This window comes from Cervus elaphus, chromosome 18, assembly GCF_910594005.1.
Source record: "Cervus elaphus chromosome 18, mCerEla1.1, whole genome shotgun sequence".
Classification (NCBI taxonomy): Eukaryota; Metazoa; Chordata; class Mammalia; order Artiodactyla; family Cervidae; genus Cervus; species Cervus elaphus.
The window spans coordinates 102,451,229-102,471,203 of record NC_057832.1 but is presented as its reverse complement, the minus strand read 5'-3'; the positions used below and the strand labels follow the sequence as shown (position 1 = coordinate 102,471,203).

The following is a 19,975-nucleotide window of genomic DNA, read 5'->3' as shown; positions in this document are numbered from 1 at the left end:
ACTCCTTCTAGAATTAAGCTCCGAAAGAAGCATGAGTGACCTTGACTCAGCACCCTGTTTCCAGAAATGCCATTTTACAGATGGGGACACTGAGGCATCAAGAAAGCAGGACTGTGGCCAGTGAGGAGGACCATTCCTGATACCTGTAGCATCCTTGTCACTGTGATCCAGAGAGAAAGGGGTTCTTAGGGGTGACCTTGGCTGACAGGTCAACTGTTGTGAACGAAGAAGATCCTGCCTCTTCCTGCGCCCATGGCAGGAGAGAAGGGCCTTGAGAGAGAGGAGCTTGCTAGCCTGAAGACCACAGGATGTCACTTGGCTTTCAGGTGCCAGGCTGGGGGTCCAGGGTGAGAAGATGGCCAGGCTCAGGGGAGTGGTGAATGGGTGGCTGGGGAAGCCTCTCTTTTAAATGAAGATCAGACAGCCAAGCAATCCTTCAGTCTACTTCACCCCAGGCCACACGCTTGAGATGGGGCTGTGTGGATCGATGTCTGTCCCCAGCTTGTGGTGGGCCCCCCAGACCCCTATCTGTGATGTGAATGTCTACCCACATCTTGAGGCAGCAAAAATGACAACAAATACTCCCTTTGTCACAGCTTTGGGGTGTCTTGAACATCTTCCCAAGATATGCCCCCTTTTCTGCTATCCACAGGCCAGTGGGGACGCTCAGAAGTAACTGGGAGCCAGCCCCCCTGGACAGGGCATTTTTCACCTGCCAGACCAAGGATTGGGATGGGAGAGAGTGACCACATGGATGCCAAGTCAGCTTGGGACATCTGCCCCCCAGTTCCTGGCTGGCCGGTTCCTTTAAATGAGACCCTGGAAAGAAGCTGACAATTGTGTCCTCCCAGTCCAGGCTGCCACTGAGAATGTTGTGTTTTGAAAGCCTCGCAGCCAGACTTGGAGTAAAGAGACTCATTGCTTAGCGACTCCCCCGCCCAAGCGCAGCGCCTGGAATATAAAGGACTGCCGTGGTGTAATAATAGCGTTCCATATTGGGCTGCCTGGGCTTCGCTGGAGCTCCCACTCGGCTCTGCTGGGAAAGGCAGACTTGGCCAGGAACAGGTGGTTCTGCACCCTGCGGGCGGGGGGCTCCCTCAAGGCCAAGGAGGGGAGGCTTGGGGGAGGGGAAACCACAGATGGGGGCCTCAGGGATCCAGCATGGACCTAATCTCTGGATGGGGGCGGCTCCCTGGCTCAGTCTCGGCTGGGGCTTCTTCCAGGCTGGTTGCAAAGGCTCTGCCCATGGTCATCGTGTTCCCCCAGCCCTGTCTAATAAACTGGGAAGTAAAGGATTAAGTCACCGAGCTTGGTGCGGAATTTCCCGGGGGCCGGGCTGGTTGCCTGGCAGCCAGACTCTTAAGCTTGGGCCTGGCTCCCCGTGTCTGCCTCTCCGTAGCTTTTATGCCCTTCTCTAGCCCTTCCGTGACCCCGGATGGCACATTTCTTCTTGCTCAAAGGAACAGATCAGAGTGAAAGCAGACTGGAGGGATTGATCCCTGGGCTTGTGACCTGCCCCTGCTGTTGCTGCCTTCTGCTTTTGTGCTGGGTTTCAACCAGGCTGACCCTTCTGGGTTCCCCCCTCCACCATCTCTGCATAGGAAACTGTTTAGTCACAGCGCTGTGACCTCCTCTTGGGAGGACAGTTCCTTTGACCTGACCTTTCCCCTAGTGGTAGCACTACAACATCCACACCGGGAGTGCTCTTCCTCCCATGAATGCGGCGGGCATTTCTGAGACATCGACGAGGAGGAGGGGTTGCAGCAAAGGCCAGTACTTGGCAGTGCAGCGCACAGGGGATGCTATAACCATCGTGGCTTCAGAAGACAGGCACAGATGTTCTATGAAAATAATAATTCTCTGGAAAAAGAAAGAGAATCACAATTCATGGCTCCTTCTTCTAGAAACCAAGAGTTTAAAGTAAGAAATGCAGACAGGAAAATATACCAGTTACTTCCTGAGGATGTTCTTCTGAATGCATTGATTACAAATTGGAGGAGGAATCTTACAAAGGCCTTTGTCCATTTTGCTGACTCGGATCAGTGCTTGGCTGGTGTTTCTTAGGTGAGATAGACAGCGGGCCTGGGCTGTGTCCCCAGTCCCCTCACTGCTTTGAGCTGCACACACACAAGGTGCCTCCTTGGTCCCAAACTTCAGAAAGACCACTTCAGAGTAACATGAAGATTTTTTGCCCCGGGAGACACTGGCGTGGCCATCTCCCACCTCGCTGGGCTTGGTGACTTGCCGTCTGGCTTTGGGAACAAGGAGGAAGCTACTGACACTTAAAGAGGACTTTCCCTGGGGTCAGCCTCATGCACTTCAAGGAACAGAACCCCCCCAGGTACCAGTCTTGGGTTGGAATCGGCTCAGATACACTGTGTGCTGGCTGTTTTCTGTGTTCATTTGGTTGGTGCCAACTGTTGGGACATAGAAGTCCATCAGTTCAGAGCCTTGTCCCAATTCAGTTCAGTTCAGTCACTCAGTTGTGTCCAACCGTTTGTGACCCCATGGACTGCAGCATACCAGGCCTCCCTGTCTATCACTAACTCCCAGAGTTTACTCAAACTCATGTCCATTGAGTCGGTGATGCCATCCAACCATCTCATCCTCTGTCATCCCCTTCTCCTCCTGCCTTCAACCTTTCCCATCATCAGGGTCTTTTCCAGTGAGTCAGTTTTTCACATCAGGTGGCCAAAGTATTGGAGTTTCAGCTTCAGCATCAGTCCTTCCATTGAATATTCAGGACTGATTTCCTTTAGGATGGCCTGGTTGGATCTCCTTGCAGTCCAAGGGATTCTCAAGAGTCTCAATTCTTTGGTGCTCAGCTTTCTTTATAGTCCAAATTTCACATCCATACATGGCTACTGGAAAAACCATAGCTTTGACTAGACAGACCTTCATTGGCAAAGTAATGTCTCTGCTTTTTAATATGCTGTCTAGGTTGGCTATAACTTTTCTTCCAAGGAGCAAGTGTCTTTTAATTTCATGGCTGCAGTCACCATCTGCAGTGATTTTGGAGCCCCCAAAAATAAAGTTTGTCACTATTTCCATTGTTTTCCCATCTATTTGCCATGAAATGGGACCAGATGCCATGATCTTAGTTTTCTGAATGTTGAGTTTTAACCCAACTTTTTCAGTCTCCTCTTTCACTTTCATCAAGAGGCTTGTTAGTTCTTCTTCACTGTCTGCCATAAGGGTGGTGTCATCTGCATATCTGAGGTTATTGATATTTCTCCTGGCAATCTTGATTCCAGCTTGTACTTCATCCAGTCCAGCATTTCTCATGATGTACTGTGCATATAAGTTAAATAAGCAGGGTGACAATATACAGCCTTGACATACTCCTTTCCCGATTTGGAACCAGTCTGTTGTTCCTTGTCCAGTTCTGACTGTTGCTTCTTGATCTGCATACAGATTTCTCAGGAGGCAGAGTGGTTTATTTCTTGTCTGACTTGGATGTCTGTGGTTGGTTGGTGGGTCCTTCCATCCTGAGGCTCCACGGTCTTGCAGGGCCTCGGAATTCTCTTTATTCAGCTGGTGAAAGGCTCTGTAGAGAAGACATAGCCATTTCTTACCTGCTTTGGCATGAAAGTGTCACCATGACCCCTTCACCAGTCATGCGGTCACGCCTGGAGGTCATGTGGACGCAGAGAAGCTGGGGAGACCATAGCTGGTAGGCATCTCTTATCAACAGCTTTACATCAGCAGCTACAGTGATGGAGAAGCATACCGTTTTGGTATGTTCTCCATTCTCTACTGTTCTCTGCTTTGGAGTGTCTGTAGCCCTTGACACCCAGCTCAGAACCCCACACGTGATAACATATTCCATCAACACTCATTGGCCGAATGAACACACACATCCTGACTTCCAGCAACTTCATCTCCTGTGTTGTCTCTTTTCCTTGCTGCAGTTTAGTTTTCAGGCCCAGTTCCTTCTTCTCAACAAGGTCTGTGCTGAGTTCCTCTGCTGAGTAGGAAGATGGTTCTCAAGTCTAATTTGTGGATGCCAGGCAACCTATTATGATGTTCCACTTGGTGGACTGGCAGCTCTCATTGTAAACCGTGTCTGAGAGATGTATTTTCCCCGTTGCATTTGAAGTCATGTTTTTAATGGACAAAATAGGCTATTTAAGTGGCTACATGCCCTGGATTAGAGTGGGTAAAGTCAGCATTGTGAGTTTGGCCTAAGTGTCTCAGCACCAAGATTTCCATGGCACTTCAGTTGTAGGGGAATCCCAGCTGCCGTCTCATACACTCTTCTGTGAAGTCGTCATTCATTCCTCGTTTAGTCACTCATCAACTCGTTCATTCATAATTCATCCATCTACTCGCTTATGCATTCCCAAACATTTATGACATACCAACCATGTATCCAGCTCTGGGCTTGAAATAGAAGAAAATAGTGGCAAAAAATACATAGTAATTTCTAACCTCCAAAAGCGCATATTTTTTAGACAAGGGGGAGCATCAATGGACAAATATAACAGCGTTTGTGGAATGTGAGACTAACTTGAGTTCCTGCACTAACGTATGGGTGGGGGGCTGTCCTAGACCTATGCCAGAGTCAGACATGATTCATCAGAAGAATGAGGCCTTAGGGGAGGGGATGGGGTGGTCATCCCAGGCTGGGTAACCACCTATGCAGAAGACACGGGGGTGTGGACAGGTGAAGATCCCAAGAGACTTGTCAGCATGGCCTTCAAGGCAAAGGCCCAGCAGACAGGGGAGCATCGTGGTGGACTGTGAAAGTCAACACACACATACAAACTCAGTATTTACAAAATTCTAGTTTATCTCTGGGGCAGTGGGACCCGGGCATGCTTACTTCTTCTTGTGAAAGGACAGTCTATTAGAGAGGATGTGGTGAGAGACACTTATTCTTTTGGCTGGAGGGCTGGATTTTTCTGTGTATGGGTCATAATTCTTTCATTAACAAGTGCCAGAACCCTCGCTGGCTTATGTAAAAGGGAAATTTTTGGCTCCCGTAGCTGGAAAGTATAAGCATAGAGCTGGCTTCAGTGCACGTGATCCAGACATCTGTGTGATCACCAGGACCTGGGACTCAGGACTTCCCGCGCCCTGGCTCAACTCTGCTCTCCCTGTACTAGGCTTCCTTCTCTTCAGGCTCCCCGCCCCCCCTCCAACCCCCCAGGTTACAAGATGGTGCCCAGAGTTCTTAAGCCCACCCCTCTCTCCAAGGCCACAGCCAATGGCAGACCTAGAATGTTTTCCTCAGCACTCCTGTCCAAAGTCTATTGCCTCCCAGAGATTCTGATCCAACCATGTGCCCATCCCTGAACCAGTCACGGGGACCCGCCCCTGCTCTGTGCTGATTGGTTTGAGCTTAGGTGATGTGTTCTCTCCTGGACCGGGGGTGAAGTTAATTTTCCCAGAAACTTTTGGCTGAGAAAGGGTGAAGGGGTGGATCTCTAGAGGATAAATGAATAGTAGCAAAAACAACAGGTGTCTACTGCTCTAACAGTGTCTTCCAATTTTTGTTTTTTGATCACAACTGTATTAGTCAGGGTTTTCCAGAGAAGCAGAAGCTCTGTGTGTGTGTGTGTGTGTGTGGAGAGAGAGAGAGAGGGATTTATTTTAAGGAATTAGGCCATGCAATTATGGAGGCTCCAAGTCCAAAATCAGCAGAGTAGGACTGCAGACTTGAGACTTAGAGGAAAGCCCATGTCGTAGTTCAAGTCCAAAGGCATCGGCTGTAGAATTCCCTCTCCCTTGGGGAGGTCAAGCTTTTGTTTGAGTCAGTCTTCAACTGATTGGATGGCTGCACACCCATATTATAAGGGGAAGTCTGCCTCACTCAAAGTCCACTGATTCAAATGGTAATGACATCCAAAAACACTGTCTCAGAAATATCCAGGATAACGTTTGACCACATATCTGGGCACCGTGGCCCAGTCAAGTGGATACATCATAGTTACCATGATAGTGACCAGCCATCGGAAGTAGACTTACTTCACACTCATGCATGCACTTACATGGCTGAAACATAAGTCTCATAGAAGTTTTATCCTTCCTACATGTGACATGCTTTTATTTCTCTCCTCTATTTTATTTCATTAAAAAGAGCACATGTGGCCTGCTCAGCTGATTTCTAGACTCAAGATGGATTGTGATTTGTCTTTTGAAATGCCATCCCAGAAGACATTTTCTGGATGTTCTATTATTCCATAGCAAAGGTCCTGAGGACAAGAGGATTCTGTTCAGAGGGTCAGGGAAGGTACCGTGTGCCACCGAGGGAGACCTGAAGAGATTTCCGAGTCCCAATATGACTGGGTGTGACCCCAGCCAGGACCTCTAACTACTCATGCATCTGTTTCCTTATCTGTAAAGGTTGCCTGCTTACAAATACTTCTGCCTAACAGAGTTGCCACACACAGTACAGTCAGAACAAGGAAATATATCTGAAAACACTTTGTAAACTCTGAAGTAATTTTGTGCAGTAATTGCTATTTTTAAACTACTCTATAATAACTTTCTTCTCTGCCACTCAAGAATCTGAGATGATGCTATTTCATGAAAATTAGTTTGAGCTCTTCACCACGTACCACATAAAACAAAGCCCCAATTTCTTTAATCAAAATGATGATCAGCCTCTAAAAATGAGTCCCACCTCTCCTGAGATGATTTAGAATTAAAATTTGATTTCAAAGAGGGGGAAAACAGCAGTGTGTTTGGGTTTGATTCAGAGTCTTTCAGTCCCACCTTCCTGAGCCTTTCCCATTCTTCCTAGTTCCTGAGCCTTTCAGGGCCATTTGGGGGTGACTCGGCTTCATTATTTGCCTTGAAGCATCAGAACTGGGCTGAATGCCACCTCCAATGCTTGGTTTTTCAAATCAACTGAGTGATGACCGAGAGGGAAATGGCAAATGGGACCTGGAATCTCAATGGGGGTTTCCTAGGTCACGTCCTCACTTACCAGGATTAAATCCAGCTTTGCCAGGATGGACAGCCTCAGGCAGCCTTGGGGGGCAGGGGGAAGGGTGGGCAACTCTGCCCACCTGTGGGTCAGGCACTGGGCTGGGAGGGCAGCAGTTGGTTCACCCTGGGTGGTGCCCGGTGGGGTCTCTGATGAGGCAAGCTGGAGCCCTCCACATCCCTGGAGTTCACATTCCCTACCTCCCCCATTCTCTTCCATTTCTCTTATTTGTTTTCGAATCAGTCTCTTTCGTGGTGTGTGAAATGAGAGGCTGGTTATTCCTATCACACGTTATTGTTTTCTGTGGGCTCCCCCCTCTCCAGGCGCAGTAATTTCACCGTCCCCAGATGAGGGTGACGAGTGTTTGAGATGCATAACTGTGTCTCATTTCAGTGCCTAATAGAAGATGGGGAATGAGGCCTGGCACCTTTCTGCTCAGTAAATTTATAATTACAGGCTTCCTCGTCTCGCCTCTTGCAAACCAGAGAGCTGTTGATTGGCTTGCGGGCCCGTGAGTGGGTACAGTAAGGCAGGGCTGTGGCAGGCGCACTTTCCTGGTGCTCGGCAGGTTCCAATACAGGGGCTGTTGACAGTTCCCTCCAGAAGGCCGGTGGCTGAGGCCTGACCCGCACCTGCCTGTCTGGAATGAGGATTACCAACCCTGCTGGAATTTGGCTGTTGGCAGGGGTGTCCTCAGAGCTGCAGGAGCCAGCAGAGCACATGGCCCCCATACAGCAGGCTCCTCCAGACAAAGGCTGAAGTGGGTTCAGGTAAAGTCGGGAGACAGGCCACGGGTGGTGAGAAGAGCCCTGGGTTGTGAGTCCAGGGACTTGAGCTTGACCCCACGCCCACTGTGAGCTCATTGCATGACCTCCTGCAAGTCATTTAACGTCTGTGGGTCACAGCTTTCTTGACTGTAAAATCAGCAATTGGAATTGTCCAAGTGGATCATCTCTTTCAGATAAACTCTTAGATTCTTCTCTGATACTTAGATGTGCACAGGCAATTCATGATGAACCATCCTGACCCCTCATCACTTACAGAGATGGTACCTTTGGGTATTTTTTGATCCTAGTTCTTCTAATCTTGTTAAAGTCTTGTCAACAACAACAATAATAACATCCATAACAACTCATACATAAGAAACACTTACTTGGGGCTGGGAGAGACTGTGTGCTAGGCACTTTCCAGTCATTACTGCTTTTAGAAATAAATACCTGTGCCTGCCTGATGGGCATTACCTGTGAGGTTATGCCCCGGGGATTCCAGGGGCTTTTGCTCTCCCCCTACAGAGCTAGGGGAGGTATTGCTGGGTGATGTATTGGGATTTCTGTGTGTGGGAACTTAACATGGATTAAAATGGACTTCCAGGACTTCTCTAGTGGTCTAGTGGTTAAGACTTCACCTTCCAATGCAGGAGGTGTGAGTTCGATCCCTACTTGGGGGGCTAAGATCTCACATGCCACGTGGCCAAAAAAAACCAAAGCCTAAAACAGAAGCAGTGTAACAAATTTGATAAGAGCTTTCACTGGAAAGAATCAAAATTTAAAAATAAATAAGTAAATAAAATAAAATTGACTTCTGGGGGCTCTGGAATTGTGCTTTCCTAGAAAGAGGATGGCTTTTGTAGTACTACAATGCTGGGCTTAACCTGAGCTTCCCTGGTAGCCCAGTTGGTAAAGAATCTGCCTGTAGTGCAAGAAACCCAGGTTCGATCCCTGGGTTGGGCAGATCCCCTGGAAAAGGAAATGGCACTCCATTCCAGTATTCTTGCTTAGAAAATCTCATGGACAGAGGAGCCTGGTGAGTCGCAAGAGTCAGACACAACTTAGTGATGAGACCACCACCACCATCATCACTGGGTTTCAGCCTCAGCTCTGCCAGCTTATGAGCCATGAGCCATGTGCTCTTGCTGAGCTGGCTTCCTCACCTGCAAAGCAGATCAAACACTTCTGACCCCAGCCAACAGTTGTCTGATGAGTGAGGTCATGAGTGTGCAAGCTTTTGGCTGGGGCCTGGGGTCCTGTAAGTGATACACAGATGCTAATGCTCCTCCTCATCTCCAGCTCTCTTCCTGCCAGCCAGAAAAGAGGTCTTGAGTCTCCATTCCATGTCAGGTGTGGGTCTAGCACTGTGGATACACCAGTGAACAACGTACTCCCCGCTCCCGTGGAGTTCTCACCGGCCTCAGCTCCAAATTCAGTTCTTTCAGCAAAGGCTAAACCGACAGGAGCATGGAGGTCCTTTCTGGGAGTAGCAGCCAAGCTCATCCCAAGTTTCTTTCTTCGACACCGTGTATTTTAGTCTCAACCTCCCAGGGACACCTTGACAAGGTCCTGGCTCCCTTTCTCACCCTATGTCCTTCTGACTCTCACGAACTGTGTTTTCCAGACAGACCCCTCCTGGCATGCACCCTGAGGGTGCCCTTGCTGTGGCTCCAAGGACCCCTCCCCAGGGAGGCCCTTCCTTTCCAGCTCTTCACATCCTCTCAAAGTTCAAGGCTCAGCCCAAATACCCCAGCCTCTCCAAGGCATCCTGCAGCCTTTTCCTTGTTCCCCTTGCCCCAGGTTAGAGGTCAGCTGTACTTAATCTGAGCTCTTGAAGTCCATCATCTAACATTTCATCATCTGAGTAACTGGGGTTCTGGCGGTATCCACCCCCCTGACTCAGGGTTCTTCCAGGGCCTGGTCCAGCCTCGGCCATCCTTGGATCCACAGTATCTTGCTCATTTGGAATGTGCCCTGAGCGCTTGTTTGCCTGGTGGGGGAAGAGATGAAGGTCATCTGCTCACAGGACTGCTGTTGGTCCTGGATGTGCTATCTGCCAGTTCCCCTCCTCTGATGTTTTTTTGAGAGGATTTGTGGTTTTCACTGGGACTTTTGCTGACAACGTCAAGTCTCTGTTTTGCTTTCTTCTTTCGCCTCTTGTTGTTCATTCGCTCAGTTGTGTCCGACTCTTTGTGACCCCCGTGGACTGCTGCACACCAGGCTTCCCTGTCCTTCACCATCTCCCAGAACTTGCTCAAACTCATGTCCATTGAGTCAATGGTCCCATCCAACTGTCTCATCCTCTGTTGCCCCCTTCTCTCCCTGTCCTCAATCTCTTCCAGCATCGGGATCTTTTCCAGTGAGTTGGCTCTTCACATCAGGTGGCCAAGGTATTAGAGCTTCAGCTTCAGTATCAGTCCTTCCAATGAATATTCAGGGTTGATTTCATTTAGGACTTCGCACTCTCTCTCCTTGGGATTTCCCTGGTGGCTCAGATGGTAAAGAATCTTCCTGTAATGTAGGAGGCCCAGGTTCGATCCCTGGGTCGGGAAGGTACACTGGACAAGAGAATGACTGCCCACTCCAGCGTTCTTGCCTGGAGAATTCCATGCACAGAGGAGCCTGGTGGGCTACAGTCCTTGGGGTTGCAAAGAGTCTGACATGACTGAGAGACTAACATTAATTAACAAGCTGCTTGGGGTGGGGGATGGTTCTTTGGCTCAGTCATCTACCTCTTCCCATCAGCTTGTTTCTGAGTTATTTGGGCAGGGACTGGGGGGAGAATGAAAGAAATTCCACAGAAGTGCGATGTCCCTGAATAAGATATAGGCCATTCCTTCCCAGATTTCTCCTGAACTGGAAGAAATATGAAAAACCATTTTCTGGAAATGCACGCCGAAAGGCATCTTGAATAGAAATGAATGAGACCATTAGGATGGAAAACTATATTGTTCCACAGGGAGTTGTTTATTTATTTATTTACTTGACCATTCTTAAAGCATTTATTCTCTGCCTTTAATGAAAACCTCTCAGAGGAGGCCTCACTATGGGCGGCAGCCAAGATCTGCCTCATTAAAATGACATCGAGGCTCAGAGCTGGGCAGTGGACCCAGAGGACCAGGTTGCTGACATGCAGTGAAGGGATCTGGGATTTGGGCTGTTAATTTGGCCTGTTGCAGGGATCGGGGTGTGGCTGGGAGGGGCAAAGGAGAAACTTCCCCTGCAGTAGGTGCAGATCCAGGGGGCCAGAGCTGTAATGGACAGTCCCCAAGGAAGCATTGTTTGAACTGGTCAATTTGTATAAGCCATCACTGGTGGACGTTCCCATCTGTGCCTGGCTGGGGTAAACTGAAATGGTTTAGCAGGACAATACGAGACTGTGGACCTCAATTAACCTTTGTGCCAATGACCTGATTTGCATGTATGATGTTTCCATGTGTGTATGAGTTGGCCTCTCTTGCTTTTTTAAAAAAATGAGTCAGTTTATTCAAGTATAGTTTTATACATATATAGCATTTCAAAAAATTTATTTATTTTTGGCTATGCTGGGTCTTTGTTGGTGTGCATGGGCTTTCTCTAGTGCTGGTGAGAGGGGCTACTCTCCAGTTGCAATCCATGGGCTACTCATTGAAGTGATTTCCCTTCTTGAAGAAGCATGGGCCCTAGGTGCAAGAACTTCACTAGCTGTGGCACAGGGGCTTAGTTGCTCTGAGGCATGTGGAATCTTCCTGGACCGAGGATCAAACCCATGTCCCCTGCATTGTTGGCAGGTGGATTCTTAACCACAGGATCACCAGGGATGTTGGATGACCTTTACTGCTTTTACCTGTGCATCTTGGATACCTGCCCTCAGCTCTAAAGTGGGAGTGTCAGAGGTACTTACATCAGGAGGCTGCTAGTTAGGGTCCTAGTAGGAAACATCATACATGCAAATCAGGTCATTGGCACAAAGATTAATAGAAGAGCTGTTGACCAGGTGCCTCCTCAGAGGCAGGGTGGTATTTAGGGGCAAAAACACAGAGGCCCGTTACCTCCCCCAGGACCAAATGGAGGCAGACAGGAAGCAATTCACAGACCCCGGGGATGGGGAGGCTGAGTGCACACAGCCCACCTCCCCTCTTCCTAGCCTCTCCCCCTCCCACTGGGCTCCTGCTGATTATCATCAGTTGGCTGCACCTAACTCGGCCCAAGGGCAAGTAACCTGCAGATGTAAGGGTGTCTGGGCACAGAGAAAGGAAGAGAGCAGAGCTGGGTGTGTGTGTGAGTGGGGGGCGGGGTGGGGGGCAGGTGGAAGTTTCACAGCACTAAAAATTTGTTCAAATGAAATGAGAGTCCCTGGAAGGTGCTGGACAGTGACTGATGCAAAGTCAGGCATTCTGTGGGCAATGACTATCTATCATCAACATTTTCATCATCATTACCACCACCATTATCACTGTTGCTACCATCGCTAATCTTATTGCTAGTACTACTACTGACATGCCCACCTGCCACCACTAGCTCGGGCTGACTCATACACGTATGCTGGGGACCAGCCCCAGCTTCCCCCCTTGCAGATCTATTTCAGCGTGTGCAGGATGCTTTGAGGGCCCAGCCAGACAAGCTATGGGATGAAACTAAGACTTGACCTTTGTCATCAGCATCACCTCTTTCCTTTCCCCCACAGGGAGCCTGCACTCCTCACGTGACACTGCTGTGCCCAGTGCCCCGTGCCCCGAGGCCGCGTCTCTGAAATGAAAGCCATGCCTTGGAACTGGACTTGCCTGCTCTCCCATCTCCTGATGGTGGGGATGGGCTCCTCCACTCTGCTCCCCCGGCAATCACCTCCACCATCCCAGAAGCGGTCTTTTGTCACATTCCGCGGGGAGCCTGCCGAGAGCTTCAACCACCTGGTGGTGGACGAGAGGACAGGGCACATTTACGTGGGGGCCGTCAATCGGATCTACAAGCTCTCCAGTGACCTGAAGGTCCTGGTGACCCACCAGACGGGGCCGGACGAGGACAACCCCAAGTGCTACCCACCCCGCATCGTCCAGACATGCAACGAGCCCCTGACCCCCACCAACAATGTCAACAAGATGCTGCTGATAGACTACAAGGAGAACAGGCTAATCGCCTGTGGGAGCCTGTACCAGGGCATCTGCAAGCTTCTGAGGCTGGAGGACCTATTCAAGCTGGGGGAGCCTTTCCACAAGAAGGAGCACTACCTGTCTGGGGTCAACGAGAGTGGCTCTGTCTTTGGGGTGATCGTCTCCTACAACAACCTGGATGACAAGCTCTTCATTGCCACCGCTGTGGATGGGAAGCCGGAGTATTTCCCCACCATCTCCAGCCGGAAACTGACCAAGAACTCGGAGGCAGATGGCATGTTCGCATATGTCTTCCACGACGAGTTTGTGGCCTCGATGATCAAGATCCCTTCAGACACCTTCACCGTCATCCCTGACTTTGATATCTACTATGTCTACGGCTTTAGCAGTGGCAACTTTGTCTACTTTTTGACCCTCCAGCCTGAGATGGTGTCTCCCCCGGGCTCCACCACAAAGGAGCAGGTTTATACGTCCAAGCTTGTGAGGCTTTGCAAGGAGGACACGGCCTTCAATTCCTATGTGGAGGTGCCCATCGGCTGTGAGCGTGGTGGGGTGGAGTACCGCCTGCTGCAGGCCGCCTACCTGTCCAAAGCCGGGGCCGTGCTCGCCCGGACCCTCGGGGTCCGCCCGGAGGACGACCTCCTCTTCACCGTCTTTTCCAAAGGCCAAAAGCGGAAGATGAAATCCCTGGACGAGTCGGCCTTATGCATCTTCATCCTGAAGCAGATCAACGACCGCATTAAGGAGCGGCTGCAGTCCTGCTACCGGGGCGAGGGCACGCTGGACCTGGCCTGGCTCAAGGTGAAGGACATTCCCTGCAGCAGCGCGGTGAGTCCAGGGAGGACCCGCGGGCCGGGAGGGCACAGTGAGGAGGCCCAGGCTGTGGTCTCCACAGGGTGTGAACCACCTGTCCCATTTTGTAGACAAGACAAATATATCCCACCTCTGGGGCTCCTTAGACTCGGATCATCACCAGCTCAGGCATGCTGTGACTACTGGCACTGAGCTTATGAGAGTCAGAGCCGGAGCTGAATGTAGACTTTTCCCTATTCCGATTGGCTCACTGGCTGAAAGAGGCGGGGCTAGAATAGGCGGGAATTGTATGCTGTACATTCCGCGTGGACCAGGCATTGTTGAAGGCTGCGTTGTGTGTGCTGTGATACCAGATGTGTACCCAGCTTCTTTTTTTTTTTTTTTAATTAATTGATTTATTTTAATTGGAGGAAAATTATATTACAACATTGTGATTTTTTTGCCATACATAAACATGAATCAGCCACAGGTATACATGCGTCCCCCCATCCTGAACCCCCCTCCCACCTCCCTCCCCACCATATCCCTCCAGACTGTCCCAGATCACTGGCTTTGAATGCCTCACCTCGTGCATTGAACTTGCACTGATGTACCCACCTTCTTACCAACCACACCTGTTAGTCACCCTTCTGGGAGCGGAGAATAAAACCATTGGGTGATGGGGGGAGAGCTTAGAGTAAAACCACTACTGGGAGTAGGGAAGGCAGTCATTTCACATTTGGAGTAGATGTAGAACTTCTGAAGAGGTATGTTTTTTGCCCCTTGTGTCTTTAGGAAATAGCAAAATAAGATCAGAAGGAATAGGATGAGAGTCCAGTGAACATAGATGAAAAACAGAGCTTGCTTAGAAAACTGCATTTGTTAAGCATCTTCTCTGTGAACAGTTCCATGGAAAAGATATGTCACAATGTCCAGAAGCAGCCATGGAGCAGTGCTGGGTGACAGAAGGGCTGAAGGAAACTGGAGGAAGGGGAGAGTGAAGGGTTGGTTTGGGAAGCCTGCCCAGGGTTCCGATGGACAGACTGGACCTCAGGTTGCTGGGTGACCACAGGTGCTACGGGTGACACAGACTCCTGCCTCTCCCAACCTAACCCACTTGTGACCCAAAGTGAAAAGCATCTGCCTTTCTATGGCTCGACTTCTGTTCATCTTCATGGTTGTTTTTTTCTCAACCACTCTTCAAGTGACTTGGAAGGTTTAGCTATTGGCATCTTTTATGCCCTGTCACTCTCCTTTCCCTTTTTCCTATTTATTGTCCATTTGAAAAATTATGAACCTTGTTTGAGAAAATCTATCCCATAATATTAGTGTAGGAGAAGAAAAGTCAGTTCACTCATCAGGTAGAAGCATGCATTTGTGTGGATGTAGTTCTTGACTCCTAGTCAAACTTTGGTGGAATCCCATATTAGGAGAGGGTATTTGGATTGATTACAAAAGTGCAAGTTTTGTTCATAAAGTGTGGCTGCTTGCCAAGCAGCCCTCAGAGGACACTGGCACCCCACCCCTAGCATGTGGTGAGGTCATTCCTCGGGGCACTGGGATTTGGGGTGATGGCAGGGGAGAGGAAGAGAAAGAAGGAACTCACTTGCCACCCAAAGTTTGTCTTTGGTGCTCTGGCATTTAGGCTCAGGCTGTTTTCTAGTGATGAGTTTTCCAGTGGCTGAAATGAAAAGGTGTCATTTCTTCTTGGGGGTCCTGAAAAGCCAGGAGACCCCCTAGTGTCACAAAGGGAAATGAAGAGGCATTGAAGAGGCACCACAAGCCAAAGAAAGAAGCAACACATTGAGGGGACTTGAGGCCAGGGAGCGGAGGGGACTCCCTTGTGTCTGCTGAGCCCTAGAGACTTTGGTTTGGGCAGTAGGTGATCCACTCAAGAATCTATAAGATGGGTTCATGAACTTCCTGGGCTGTGGACAGCTCCCACATGAAGGCAATGAATGACAGGCCAGATGCTGTGCTGTGTGTATGTTTATTACACACTCAAATGTAGGTCTCTGGGGGAAATGCCCTAAGAGTGTTTCCATGGGAAGGTGCTCAGAGATCTCCCAGTCTATACCTTTGTTTTGAGGCCCAACAACTTGAGTGAGTTGCCCTAAGTCACATACTTTGTGTGTGCATGGCAAAGACTGCATTTGAGGAGAAAACCCTTGCCTCTCACCACCACGCTTGCACACATGCCCACACACACCTCTATACACATGCATATGCATGTACACAAGAAATATCCCCATGAGCTCACATGCATGCTCCCTGTGTTAGAAAATAGTAAGTTTATGCTGTATGATTACTTAACAGCTAGTTGTTTTAAGATTAGAAGGGTTGGCTATTTTTGCTGCAGAAAACTTGCTCCTAGCCTGTCTTTTGGGGCGATGCTTTTGGGAGTAAAATCAGCGGCGGGGATCAACCTGATTGCCCACAGGCAAGCATTTGTCTCGCCCTTGCTCCCTGCCATAGCACAAAAAGCAGAGTTCATCACGGGGTGTCTGCAGAGCTGTAGATCCTAACATCCGCCTGGCGGCCTTGGAGAGAACAGAGGAAAGGCAGCTTTGCAAGACAGGCTAATGCCAGTACTGGGACTAATGGAGCCAGATAACAAGCTTTTGATTTTTCTTTGGGCTTTAATTAGCCTTTTCAAGTTCGAGGCAAGTTCAGGGTTGAGAGCAGAAAGGAGGAGGCCAGAAACTCCACACAGGGCTGGGGCTGTCTCCCCAGCCAGTCTAAAAGGCCACACTGGCTTTTAATGCACAGTATCAGTTTCCTTTGATTCACCCGATGCTCGAGTTACTTTGCTCTGGGGCTAGGCTATGGTTCTTTTGGCCTCAGCCCAGACCACACAGGTTTCACCCGCCGTCAGCCAGGCCAGGCTCCTGAGCATTCCGGATGAGGAGCCCTCTCGGGCACACTGTTTGCAAACCCAGCTTTTCCCGCACTCTTCATTCTCAAGGCCATTGCATTCCTTTCTCTTTTGCCTTCTTACCTTGAGGCAATTAGGGATGGGGATGGGACGAATCCTAGAATTTTGTTTTGTTTTGTTTTGCCTCCGAGTCCCAGATTCCCTTGAGGCCTGAGAAAGGGAACCCTATCTCAGATGACCTCTGTCCTGTGACGTTTCAGCTGCAGCAAAGTGGAGGAGGGGTGTGTAAGGCACAGGAGGCTGACTTTAGGACTTATGTTTTGTAGGGTTGGGTGCCTTATAGGTTTTGTCATAGTTACAGCTCAAAGAGCTTGCAAAGTGGTTCATTTTAAAGTTGAGGTGAAATTGACATGTAACATGACATTAATTTCAGATGTACAGCATAATGGTTCAATATTTGTATATACTGCAAAATGATCACTGCAAGAGTCTAGTTAACAGTCCATCAGTGTACATAGTTACATATTTCCTTATGACCAGAACTTTTAAGATCTATTCTCTTGTAGCATTGACATATATACACTGCCATGTGTAAAATAGGTAGCTAGTGGGAAGCTGCTGCATAACACAGGGAGCTCAGCTCAGAGCTCTGTGATGACCTAGAGGGGTGGGATGGGGGGCATGGGAGGGAGGCTCAAGAGGGAGGGGATATGTTTATATTTAGCTGATTCATATAGTGCAGCAGAAACTAACGCAACATTGTAAAGCAATTATATTAAAAAAACAAAAAACAAACCTCTGCTCTGTTCAGTTCAGTCGCTCAGTCATGTCCAACTCTTTGTGACCCCATGGACTGCAGCACACCAGGCCTCCCTGTCCATCATCAACTCTCGGAGTTTACTCAAACTCATGTCGCCATCCAACCATCTCATCCTCTGTTGTCCCCTTCTCCTCCCACCTTCAGTCTTTCCCAGCATCGGGGGCTTTTCCAATGAGTCAGTTCTTCGCATCAGGTGGCCAAAGTATTGGAGTTTCAGCTTCAGCATCAGTCCTTCCAATGAATATTCAGGATTGACTTCCTTTAGGATGGACTGGCTGGATCTCCTTACATCCCAAGGGACTCTCAAGAGTCTTCTCCAACACCACAGTTCAAAAACATCACTTCTTCAGCGCTCAGCTTTCTTTATAGTCCAACTCTCATGTCCATACATGACTACTGGAAAAATCATAGCTTTGATTAGATGGATCTTCGTTGGCAAAGTAATGTCTCTGCTTTTTAATAAGCTGTCTAGGTTGGTCATAACTTTTCTTCCAAGAGCAAGTGCCTTTTAATTTCATGGCTGTAGTCACCATCTGCAGTGATTTTGGAGCCCAAAAAATAGTCTCTCGCTGTTTCTCCTGTTTCCCCATCTATTTGCCATGAAGTGATGGGACCAGATGCCATGATCTTAGCTTTCTGAATGTTGAGTTTTAACCCAACTTTTTCACTCTCCTCTTCCACTTTCATCAAGAGGTTCTTTAGTTCTTCTTCGCTTTCTGCCATAAGGGTGGTGTCATCTACATATCTGAGGTTATTGCTATTTCTCCCAGCAATCTTGATTCCAGCTTGTGCTTCATCCAGTCCAGCATTTCTCATGATGTACTCTGCATATAAGTTAAATAATCAGGGTGACAATATACAGCCTAGATGTACTCTTTTCCCAATTTGGAACCAGTCTGTTGTTCCATGTCCAGTTCTAACTGTTGCTTCCTGACCTGCATATAGGTTTCTCAGGAGGCAGGTCAGGTGGTCTGGTATTCCCATCTCTTGAAGAATTTTCCACAGTTTGTACTCTCTTAGCAACTCTCAAATATACAACACAGTGTGTACATGCTAAGTTGCTTCAGTTGTGTCTGACTCTTTGCAACCCCATGGACTGTAGCCCGCCATGCTCCCCTGTCCACAGCAAGAATACTGGAGTAGATTGCCATTCCCTCCTCCAGGGGGTCTTCCCAAACCAGGGATTGAACCTGTATCTCTTTTGTCTCCTGAATTGGCAGGCAGGTTCTTTACCATTAGCACCTCCTGGGAAGCCCATAGTACACAGTAACATGAACTGTATCACCATGCTCTACATTACATCCCAAGACTAATTTATTTTGTAACTGGAAGTCCATCCCTTTGGCCCGTTGACTCGTTTAATGCACTCTTGTTGTCCTAATTCCTTGAGCTAGAATACTTGTCCCATGGTGCTCTTCAGGCTTTTCGGGTCTCTTCCATTTTCTGGGATTCACATTTCTTCCCCTGAACTCATGCCTCCAGGACTACGAGCAGGAAGCAGTATGAACCTGAGGCCCCAGCTCCTCACCAGGTCCCTGCTGTATTCAGCTGTACTCAGGGAAGATGAGGTCTGAGGGTCTGCATGTGTGGGGCATCAGTGGAGCCATGTGGTGGCCCATAGTCTGGTGACCAGGTGAGAGGACAGACTTTGGCTGGGAACCTGGAGTCTTGATCTGCAGACCCTCGGGGAGCAACCTGTTGTCTTTACTCTTGGATAACCAGGGAAGTCTGGTTGAGTCCCCATCGTGGATAAGGGCCAGTCAGTGAGGAATGGCCTCCTCAATGGATTGTGTCCCTGTGAGTGTCAGTACATGTTGCAAATGCAAATCCCAGAATGGGCATTGGGTGTAGAGGCTGGGGAAGCAGCCCAGGTGTTTGCTGGTGCTTGGGGAGAGCAGCGTGCGGGAAGGGGGAAGAAACTTCTGCCTTTGTCTTCTGGCCCATTCCTTCTTGGGGGCTGTTTTTTTTTTCCCCCAGCCTGAATGGAAAGAGGTATCCAAGATCAAATGGGCTGGTGTCTGAAAATTGCTCTAAGGACCTCAGGAGGGCCTGGGCAGAGGATGGGTCCTAGAGGGATTGACCAGGCCTCCTCCCAGTGTGTCTTAGGATTTGGGAGACTGTAGACCAGCCTAAGGTCCTTTGCTGGTGAGCATCCAAGGGTGAGGGTTAAGGATAGTGGTGTAATTTCTGTGTTTCTGCTATTCAGCACTGAGATGGTCTCTATCTTTGGTCCCTTTAAAGGCTACTGCCTAGTCTCCCCAAACCTTCTTCTGTCTGCAATTGGAGTGAGAAGCTCATAGCCTGAGGCTATTGTCATGTCCCATGACCTGAGCAGGCTAAGGTAACAGCTCTCTGTCCCTTTCTGGGAGCCCCAAGAATCCTGACCTGGAGTAGGCCACCAGGCTGGAGAGTGTGCTGTTGGGCTCCAAGACCTTGTGTTCTTCGTGGGTGGAGAAGCCGGGCATCCTAGTGCTCCCCAGGCATAGCTATCTACACCTCCTCACCCTTTCTTCAGCCTTCTGGGGTCATCTACAGAACACTAGACCTTCTGCCTACAAATGAGTTAATGAATGGATGAAATTTTTATTAGACCCTTGGCAATGTACTCTCTCCTGGCTGATGCCAAGAATCATGAAATGACATCAGTCTCTAGGAGCCTAAGAGTCCAGAAGAGAGATGCCTCCGAGCAGGTCATTA

At 49.0% G+C, this 19,975-nt stretch overlaps 1 protein-coding gene across 1 annotated transcript in view; it reads left to right on the top strand.

Annotated features, from left to right (window-relative positions):
• PLXNA4 (plexin A4) overlaps positions 1–19,975 on the top strand; it is a 471,239-nt gene that overhangs the window by 58,637 nt on the left and 392,627 nt on the right. The window contains exon 2 of the mRNA XM_043872047.1: positions 12,368–13,619. Within this exon, the coding sequence (XP_043727982.1) occupies positions 12,435–13,619 (1,185 nt within the window). The 5' untranslated portion in view covers positions 12,368–12,434. The remainder of the gene's footprint in view (positions 1–12,367; positions 13,620–19,975) is intronic.